This window comes from Tachypleus tridentatus, chromosome 13, assembly GCF_004210375.1.
Source record: "Tachypleus tridentatus isolate NWPU-2018 chromosome 13, ASM421037v1, whole genome shotgun sequence".
NCBI lineage: Eukaryota > Metazoa > Arthropoda > Merostomata > Xiphosura > Limulidae > Tachypleus > Tachypleus tridentatus.
In genome coordinates this window covers 133230652-133242093 of record NC_134837.1, presented here as the reverse complement: position 1 = coordinate 133242093, position 11442 = coordinate 133230652, and the positions used below count along the sequence as shown (strand labels likewise).

At 30.9% G+C, this 11442-nt stretch overlaps 1 protein-coding gene across 14 annotated transcripts in view; it reads right to left on the bottom strand.

The window, feature by feature from the left end:
* Nucleotides 1-2577: 2577 nt before the first annotated feature.
* LOC143240593 (band 3 anion transport protein-like) overlaps nt 2578-11442 on the bottom strand; it is a 75673-nt gene continuing 66808 nt past the window's right edge. For 10 of the 14 annotated variants that reach the window (XM_076483290.1, XM_076483289.1, XM_076483295.1 and 7 more), the window contains 2 exons: nt 9853-10023; nt 2578-8214 (listed from right to left, as the gene is read on the bottom strand). In XM_076483290.1, coding sequence (XP_076339405.1) covers nt 8014-8214; nt 9853-10023 — 372 coding nt within the window. In that variant the 3' untranslated portion in view covers nt 2578-8013. Of the gene's footprint in view, nt 8219-9852; nt 10024-11442 lie in introns of those variants that run through there. The other 4 variants (XR_013021834.1, XM_076483300.1, XM_076483301.1 and 1 more) reach the window with 2 other exon arrangements.

The following is an 11442-nucleotide window of genomic DNA, read 5'->3' as shown; positions in this document are numbered from 1 at the left end:
TATGCTGCTATTTTCAAGTGGTGGAGCCCATGTCATGTCCAGGCTATTACCATAACAGGCAACCTAACCTTGTATCAGATGCAGAGGTCTTAGTGAAACAGCTGAAAGATTGCTAACCACATGTTTAAAATGATCCATGTAACCACCTCGTCATGCTCTGTCTGATGGCCTTGCATCTCAACAATAATTTCAGTGTTTCTATCGAAAAATGTTAAGTATAAAGTCATCATGCCTAAAGCAACACCCCCCCCCTAAATCTTTTGACATTCTACCTAGTGCACAAGAATGACAGTTTTCAGCACCTGTTCCAACAAGTATACACAGAAACCAAAAGGAATAGCATCCAGCAAGTTGGCTATTATGTCTTCCTCTAGAATAGTATATTTTCCAGCTGCTTCAGATGTATGAGAGCTGAACAGATATATCGTGGAAGCAAAGTGCATACACAATTTCTTTACTTTTTCCAAATGGAGATCCTTTGAAGTTGTGTTGTCCAATGTTGGCCGAGGCACATATAACTTTCGCTACTAAGATTTGTCTTCATGCATTCTCATCTGATACCACACTTTGTATGCAATATTGCAGGTCTCTCCTTTTTTTAATTATTCTGGTTTTGCAAGTTCATCCATAATCATTTGCTCTCTAATGCTATTAAATACATAAAATGTTGTCATCCTGGAAATTATAAATCTAAGATCTGAACTTTACCTTTACAACCTGAGTATTTGGTATAAGAAAGGGCTGTTACATACTCTTGACTAATGTGATCAACTTTCACTGACATCACATTATCCAGAGCACAGCAATGTTACAGTGTAATTATGATTCATGCTATTCCAAGAACTTCATAGCAGTACTTATGTAACTACGTATTAGTAAATAGGAGACCTGGCATGGCCAAATTGTTAGGGTGCACAATGCGTAACCTGAGGGTTGCAGGTTTAAATCCCCATCACACCAAACATGCTTGCTCTTTCTGCTGTGGGGGCATTATGATGTGATAGTCAATCCCACTGTATGTTAGTAAAAAGAGTAGCTTCCTTCCCTTTAATCTTACACTGCCAAATTAGGGATGGCTAATGCAGAGAACCCTTGTGTATCTTTCCTTCAAATTCAAAAAACAAAGAAATCAAACCACAAAATAAACAGCATTGTAAGATGAAGTCAGATGAGCATGCTAGTGATCGAAAGTATAAGAATAAAAGCACTTCCTTTTTTTATTATTATTATTATAGAAAGCAAATTTTCCACAAGAGGTAATATTTGATCATAAGATTTCATGTTTTTGGAAAACGTATTACCAGACTTTTTGATCACAGTGATTTAATTGTTCTTTGATGACTTGTGATAATTCAAACTTTAATTGAAACCATATAAACACACTTAAACACTGGGTGCAGTTCGAGTTGTGATCACCTGATACAATCAAACACTTTTTACACTAGAGAGTTTTTAAATATAACATGGGTGTTCTGACTGCTTAAATTACCATAAACTTGGTAAGTTTTGATACATATGCTGCAGTGTATTTCCAGGCTTAAATTCAAACATTACAAACACTTAACATAATAGCTTATGAAGGTTGTTTGTTGAGTTATGACTATTAGCATGTTGTTGTTTTTTTTAAGTAAATTACATAAATATTTAACATAGAAAGTTTAAGATGTGATTTTTGCTTTGTTTAGATTTTAAGTTGAACAAAATGTACATTTGATCGATCATTAGGTTGTCAAACTCTACAGTAATTCCTCATGAAGATAAAAATATTCTATTGCTGTTACTGTAACTTTTTGTTTTCATAATATGAGTCAGCTGAGCAATGAAACAAGTGTCTCGCAGAATTTTTCAATTCCACACTAGCAGCTGAACACATACTTTTTCTAGTCATTCCATCTGTGAGTGGAATGCTATCTTAAATTGCAAATTAATGGAAAAGTTATGTACTATTGATTATTTCCAAACCCCGTTTTAATTTTCGTAAATCATGCTTTTCTATTGTTACAGTAACAGAGTGGGTTATTATTAACCTTACAAGAACACATAGAAGTGATCCTGTTGAAATACTATTTAAGAATATTAACAATGCACATCTCAGAAACAGATAAGGGTAGGACTTAACCCAAACCATCATTGTGGACTGTACTTACACAGTTTCCTGCTGGACCTTGATGACTTCTCCCATTGTGTTTCTTCAAGTGTTAAAGCACTCTTGCTGTTTAGATGCTTAACGAATGTGTATAGCTAATTAAAAGTAAAATAATGTAGAATCAAGAGTGGTAGAAATGAATCAAAACTTAATACATTTGACAACTATATTTTTAAGCAGCCATTATATAATTTCACAAAGTGTTTTAACATGTTGAACAAAAATAAACTAAAGTTAAATTATCTAACATTATTACAAATGTATTATCAGGAAATGGAGTCTTTCTTGGTTAACTTGTAATGGGTTCATTTTAAGACACTGATAATGATGAGTAACTCAGTCATGGTTAAACATGTATTATTGAATCAGAATACATTTCAAGTTTTCAGTGAAGGTGCAGGTAAACATGGTACTAGTGATCTACAAAGCTATTATCAAACCAAAAGCATATTTATTTCAACAAATACATTATAATTAGTATAGAAACAAATACTTTTATCATAAAATTAAGTTTACACCAGGAAAAACCTAGAAGAAAGTTTTAAGTACTGGTACCAATTACAAAATGTACATATGGAAATATTAAAATAGGTCTCAGTACTTCAAAGGAAAAAGAAAAGCCAAATTTACATCATATTCAAAATAACAACCAATTAATTAACAAATTAATTGTTTCAGAAATACATAACATGAACAAAGTCTCTTGAAGTATCCATGTAATATCATTTGTCTTTTGCATGAGTTGCAATCATCTACAATTCTTTCAAAGATTTTTTCTTTTATATATATAAAACTCAAACTTTTATTTGAGATGTTTAGTTGGCATGAACACTGCATAAATAAACTACTAATGAATATTCTATACACAATTCTACTTTGGGGTATTTGGACTGAGCAGTTACTCTTTGCTATTTTTACAAAGTTATGAACATCACATTGAAAATGCCACAATTCCTTTATTCAAATAAAAAAAGGTATTTTTACATCTCTAATCTTTATACCAAATCTAAATTTTAAAGCAATAAAACCAGGCAAAATGAATAATAAAACCTGTAGTAACCAAGTACACAATTTTGACTGAATCCTTTCCTTAAAACAAACTTTTTCAGCTTACTTTGAAACTAGTACAATTCAGTACAATGTTTCCTCTCTGAGGAGTCTTTGTACAATTTTTGCTCAGTAAAATACTAAGATATTGAAAGTTACATTTGCAACTTTCACTGCAATGTTTACTTAAAAACCAGTCAAATTTTCCTACACTGTTTCCTCTATGTCAACTAACAATGATATTAAGAGAACTTAAACATGAAGACTTTATTACTCATATACAAAAAAAAATTTGGTTTTGGATAACATTTGTACATTTCACAATTTCATTCCCACAGATTCAGCCCTCCTACAAGTTTGTTACACATTGAAGTATACAGTTACACTGATACACAATAACTGTTGGTTTTAACTTTTTGTAACACTTTCAATCATGGTTTTATTTCACCAACACAGGTGCCACGACAGGCAGTTAATTAAAATGAGAAATACATGTTTCTCAGTGTTACCTCCTTTTGATAATGTCTGTTTTCTGATTCATGTAAATATTTAACAAGAAAACTCATTTTCTTTTCCAGGACAAAAGTGTCACTATTAACATATTGTCAGTAAATTAATAAAATAAGTCAAGAAATGTAGTTAACCTATTCAACACAATGAAAAAAAAAGCTTTTATCCACTTATATTGTAAATACAAGAATACTGAAGTAATGTAACACTTCTACATTTCTCGTGTTGACAAACTATTAACCCTTAAACAGTAGCCATCATCAATTGATGGTGCTACCTACAACATTCCTGTTGTTTAATGGTTAACAAAAAAAGAAAAAAAGGTCATATTTACACAATTCCAAACAGAACTGTTGTTCTTTTCAATTTGTCAATGAATGAATGAATACATGGTAGACAAAGAAGGTTTCCTACATCTCATGATGTGAGAATTAAGAACGTTTTTGTTTCATAAAATAAAAGGAAAAAAAAAAATTAATGGTACAGTAAACCATTTCCAAAGTATGCAAAATGAAGTTATACTAACACTAGGGCCATAATGTGACAAAAAAACTTGACAGATTGACATAAAATGAAAATATAAAAACTGGAACACTCACAACCATGGATATATGAACACCGGTGAGATTTGTTACATCTACACAAACCTGTATAAAAAACAGAAGATTGAATAGATAGTACAACAAACATAAAAACCTAGCTCAGACGTGTTTGAAGGAAGACAACAAGAAATTAAAGACCACAAATGACCTTACTTTCGTGAAAATAAGACCATCTTTCAAAAGTCTACAAATCAGATGTTTGTGAGTGTTCTTTTCCTTTCACTGAATACTCTTAAAAACTTGCATATAATAATCCATTTTCTGTTTAACTCTATCTTTTGAAACATGGAAAAGTACACACAAGAACCAAGTATCCTGTCTTTGTTTTATCTGACCATCTCCACAGAAAGTATCAACTGGACCATGAATACATGCTGGTGGTAACTTATCACATATTGTAGCAAAAACAAAACACACAAACAGACTGATTTTCAACAATTTCAAAGATTCAGTTTAAAATTATACTACAAGATAAAGGATATGGCAACCAGTAACAAAGGCTGAATAAACTGCTTTATCATTTATACATTTAACAGATTGTGTGTGTGTGTGTGTGTGTGTGTGTAGTATATATTCATCTATGCATAATTTTTCTTACCACTTTAGTAAAGGTTTGTAAAAAAAAATTTTTGAAATAAAACTTAATAAATTCCTAAAAAAAATCAACCATCCAATGATCATGCACAGGAAACAAGATAACACTCCCAAACATCTGTTCAATACAAAACAAGAACTGTTGGGATAAGGTACATCATCCCGTAAATTTTAAACTATGCTCTTTGAATGCAGTTATGCTGACAAACTTCATTCTGAAGAGACAGAAATAAAGGCAAAAATTGCATATAAGAATAAGATACTTCTACTCAAACCAGAAGTTATTCTAATAACACAAGATATGGCATTGTTAAACAATTAACATTTATACTTTTGAAGACACTTTTTTTTTTACTACCTGGAATACAGCTTTAAAAAAAATCTAAGCAAAGTCAATCATGAAAACTAATAGAGTGAGAAAAAGAAAAAAAAAAACATTATATCAGAGTACCTTTGGAAGATGGACCATTTACCTCCAAAGGAAGGTTCATCTGCTGAAAACAGTTTAATATGACATCAACCTGTCACATATTTCTGAAACTAAGTACTTTTGACCTCAAAAACATTTCTGACCACAGTTTTGCCATGATGTATGTTATAGTACATGTACATTATTCCTTTTCTTTCTTTTTATTTTATTACAAGTGCACTCATGCTACTTGTTCAAAAATTCAAGACACTTTAATTTCATTTATTTACATTTGGTGATTTGACAAACATTTCATTAGGAAAGAAAGCACTTACTATAAATAAAATGATCAGAGAAATTAACATTTAATCTGATTTCATCATCAGAAAATACTAGAAAAAAACAGAAATATAAACAGTAGGATCACTATACATATGAAATAACTTCAGTTTAGCATTAACTTTACTTTTTTTTAATCTTTAAACACAAATAAATTTCAAGATATAAGAATTTAAATAAAATTTTGTAATTGGATAAGAAATTAAATATTTTAGTCTTTAACGATAGCTATTCAGCAGCTGATTTTTTCAAAGAGTTTCAGTTGCATATTTGAGAAATGTCTCAAAGAAACTACAGAATATCATAAGGAATCATTCCGACATTCATTGTTCAGTAAAATACTGGGATATATACAGTGAGGCTTTAATTTTAACTTTTGCTTCAAGGTTTTTGTAAAATATTCTCCATTTCAATCATAAACAACTTCTACTTTATTATGAGTCGTAGTTTTTTAAATTCCAACACTACATGTTATGCAACTACTTAGTCAAAGTAATAATATTAGAAAGTCAGTGTGTCAAAAAGTAATTTGTTCCTAAGTAACAAAGTTGGAAAGTTTATGACTCAAGAATACGATTTCAGCTCCATTTAATCAGATTAACAATGTATGACATGAGGGTAAGGTTTTAGCTTCACCTCAGCTAGTAAAAAACCTGTGACTCAAGGATGTTTCAATTTCAATTGAGCAAGTGGATTGAAAGTATAAATCAAGGAAGTCTTCCATTCTTACTCATATAAAAATCTGTTTAAAAATTTTCATTTTGAAATAATAAAGCTGACATTTAGCTTTAAAGTGTATTTATACTTTTGTGACATGTTAACAGGTCAATGTTAACAAGTGTGAATAGCAGCTATTTAACTACTGATGCTGATGAGTCAGTTAATACTGGAGACAGAAACCTGACTCAAAATGAATGTATGATGCCTGCATAGGGCTGCACAAATTACAGACAGAAAGGAAGAGAAGACAAAATTTACACACTGTTATGGATAAAGAAACCACTGGGACTTTAAATGGATTAGAACTAGCCAATGTCCAAAGAAAGGTGGTGGAAATAAACAGAACATAGCTGACATCTTGCAAGGAAGCATATCTACTATTAATAAACACACTGTGGCCATTTGTTGACTAAGAATTGAATAAAAATAGAGGAAAAAACTGAATAAACTGCAAAATTTGAAATGCACAAATTATCAGCATCACATCCACTTTAAAATATATAAACTGATTTTTGTCTTCTAAAAGCTTTAAGTAATGTACATACCCTTTTAAAAAGATATTCAAAAACAATGATTGTTATCATATCTTTTATTGATTTTAAAATATATTTGCATACTAGTAATCTTTAATACAAGTTCCTTTTTTACACTACAATTTTAACTTGATGAATATAACTATATAAATCTTTTAACACACTCAAAATTCTTTCACCTTCAAAGACAGTTTATTGTGTGACAAGAGTTTAACTATGATGACAGTTTCATTCACTTTCAAAGTGCTGTTACAAAAAGTTAAGTTTTATAAATGCTTTTTAGAACAGTAAAACTAATGTTTCTATAACAAGTTTATATTTAAAAGAAGTTTTGACAGACAAAACTTTACACATTTATGCCTTCTTGAGTAATATATAACTTATGAAATATTACAATTACTGGATACATAATAATAATAATATAATCATAATCTACTAAGGTAAGTATTAATTCCTTGGCTTAAAACAAAAAGACTCTCTATTAATGGTATCAGCTGAGTTAAAGGCAATCTGTAGAATAATATATATCAATATTTGATACAGAACTGTTGGAAGATTTGAAGGTATTTAATTTTTGGGGTTAGTTCAAAGGAACAAAGATAACTTTTCTTATAAAGCATCAATTAAATAATGACTTTTAGCCCAGTAATATATTCCAATGTTGGAAGATCCTGAAGTATTGTGATTGATGAGAAAACTTAATGAGGGATAATTTGAGTATTAACATGATCTACCTGGATCACAGACAGTAGCAAACTTTAACCAAAAGGATATTCAACAAATGCCATAAAAGTTTCCAATTACTACCTGAATCATGATAAAGTCTTAACTATTAATGAGAGGAGTCATACTGCAGTTTAAAGACAATAACAATATTCACATTTTCTGAATAAATACACTAAAACACCTGGACAACATTCATAATATCACCAAAACCAATAAAATAAAGCATTTTCCAAAATTCACCATTAATGATATATATTGTAAACAATGTGTATATCCCCATATTATAACCTCTAACTTCTCCAGTCCAAATGCCTTATACAGTTACTTGTAGAAAATATATATACTCTTGACACCATTGTTCCATTTACACACACAATGGAAACAATCTCAAAAATGTTTTTCATTGACAAAATATTCCAGTCTTTCATAATTATCACAGACCTCATACAAAATAGTGATATTAAATATCCTTATTTCTAATACAAGCACATCTCTCGATAACACACACAACTTGATTGTGCTTTTATGGCAATATTTGCTGATAAAAGTCTGGTTCATCTTCAACTTCTTTGTCAACTTCCTCTCCATCTAACTGAAACACATGCACACAATGGAAGAATCAAAATGGTTTCAGTAAAAACTAATAAAGAATATTACATTAACAAAAATTATATCCCTTTCAAACCATAATTTATCATCATGAAACAAGGATATTTTTCTACATGTTCCAATCACTTTTATTAATTAAACAGCACAAGATATACAAGTAAACCAATTTGACAAAACCTTACATGCCCATCTTTCTGATGTTTTATAACACATTAAAGAGTAGAACAATAACAAAAAAACTGTTTAATTTTCTATTCATAAGTTACAAAATTTTGGTCAGGGTATGATTACCCATAACTACTTCAAGTAAAATGTGAACTTCAAAATCGTGTTAATTTAACTTATTAAAAAGTGATTTACTAGCAACTGCTAGTGGATTAAACCTTTTTCTTAGTTGACAGGGCACTGGTTAACCGAGTGAGAATGCCTGGTTCCAATCTTTTTGTACAAGATGGGGCTGTCTTATGATGCTGAGGCTCTTGTTTATGACAGGAGAAAAATTTGGCAGTTTGATTTGTTAGCAAGTGACTAGTTAGCAACTGTTGAAAAGTTAACCTTATACAGCTAATTAGAAAGAGCTTTCATTTGATGACCAAAATGTCATAGATTCACACTCATGGGTGTAGGCAAAATGGGATAACCATAAATATTCTAATTTATTTCATTCTGTTTCATTGACACTTTTTACTTGTTTACACTTTATGCTCACATAAGGAAAATTGATAAGTACACACCAGGGATAACTGGGAATAATATTCATGTTTTTCAATACCTTAAAGCTCATAAGAAGAAGAAGAAAAAAAAAAAACACACCACAATTGGATAACACTGAGAAATAAATTAATGTATTTAGAATTAGGTTGAGTTTCTGATACTGAAAACAACTTTGTATATTCAATATACATTTTAATTCAAAAATAAAACCTTTCAGCATGCTTTTTAGATATGTTAAAGTTTAAAAGAAGAAAACAAGACCCTTACGGTTAGTTCTGATGGTATGGTAATTAGATACACAGAATATTGTAGTACTCTTAACAAAAGATGTTTATCACACATACAATGCTATAATAACAGTAAATATCCATAAATGAAATCAGAATAGCTATACATAGTATGTATATCAAAAAGCTAAAATGATTTTCAAAGTATACAGTGCTTGTTTTGTATGCTTTGTCTCATAATTTCTTAATTTTATCTTCATACTTTTGAATAATTTTTAATTAATTTGTGGCTTACTGATACAATGATCCGTACACTTAACAGGCAGTCCCAACAATCTGAACACATAGTTGGTATTCCCAGGGATCTGTACATGTAGTAGGCTGTCCCAATGATCCATACATGTAAGTAGATAGTTTCAAAAGATCTGTATGCATAGTAGGCTGTCCCAATGATCCATACATGTAAATAGATAGTTTCAAAAGATCTGTATGCATAGTAGGCTGTCCCAAAGATTCAAGTGAAGCAGCTAACCCCAATGGATCCATATATGTAACAGACTGTCCAAGTGACTCACACTTGTAACAGACTGTCCCAGACTTACCTTAAGTCTTCAGTGATCCAAGGTATTAACTTATTCAAAAGATACTCTATCTTTAAAATGTAGCTGGTACTTACGGCATGAAGTTCCCTCTCAGTAAAACAACATTTTAACTGCAGCCTGACAGGCACCATCATAAGGAGTACAAAAGGAAAAGCTAATGCAGCTTCTGTTGATTTAACAACCCAAAGGATGGTAAGACACAGAAGCTGTATTAATGTGTATATATTCATCTTCCATGTTCGAACCTGAAATAAATCCAAAGGATAAACAAACACATAAACTGTACTAGTAACTAAATATCCATCTCTTAGGTTTGAACTTGAAATCAATGGAAGTACAATCTATTTGATTATGAATTTATGATAAATTGATGAAGAAAATAAAACACAACTATGTTTTTTCCTTTTCTAATTGACTCTTTTGTGTCATGTTCTCTCTCTCGAGTTTGTTGTTTTTGACCTTACTCTGTCTTATTCTTCTATTTGACTTAAATACTGAATCTTTATCCACTTGTGATAAAAATTTGAGATTTGCCCCTTTCACTGTTGCAGGAACATATATTTCTTCATTGCACCCTCCCCCTCGCATTGAGATGAAAACAAATGTTTCCCATTGCCATTCAAAATTTTCAAGTGTTACACATGGGAGTAAAATGAGTTTGAAAGTATTTACTAGCATCACACCTCAGGTTGATGCATTTTTCCTTCAAAGATTTCCATTCAGCTCTTGAGTAACCAATAAGAAACCTAAGTGGAATGTACAATAACTGTGTGCCAAACAAGTCTGCACTGCTGGAGTAGCGAGTAGTAACCTTAACTGCTACATAAATATGCTCAATGCACTTGACTCAGATACCTCAGAAGACAGTGAAGGTGAGTCAAGTGGTGTTTAAATGCATGATAATAAAGAGCTAATGAGACCAGAGGATGCTATCTCTCCATCTAGTGATGACAGTCAAGACAACAAACCTGGACACAGCAAAGCAAGAAGTAAGTATTATCAACAATGGGAAACATTTATCACAGTCACAGTGTGGATGATGGGTGGGAGTACTTGGAAATATGTCCCAACAACAGTGAATGGCTTAAAAAAGCTGACGTGTTATTTTCTTTTTCAAAGAAACGAAATAAACATTTTATGCAGTCAAATCAATGTGAATGGATTATAAAAGCTTAAGGTTCATTTTCTTTTTCAAAGAAACAAAATTAAAAGTGTTTCATGCAATAAAATCCATGTGAATGGCTTAAAACACTTATGGCTTGTTTTTGTTTTCAATGAAACAAAATAAAAAAATGTTCATGTAGGAAAATCCATCTTTGGATAATTTCAAAACATTACTACACTACATTGCATCAAATGCAATTCTTCAATAATGATAAAGAGCAACAAAATAACCAGCAATATATTGAATTACTTAATCATTCTTCCCATGAACTTGGTTGAATCAGCCAAATTTGTGAACCCAAAATAATTTTTATAGCTTCCATCACACAACTCAGAATACGTTAAATACGTCTTCACAAAATTTTGCAAGCTTTCAGTCAACATTAAGTATTTATATTTTTAACAAAACTTTCCCTGTGAATATATATGCAGCTAAAGTGTTAAATTCTTTAAGTGCAAAGTGATTTTCATGTTGAGATTAAAAATAGTTTTTTGCATCT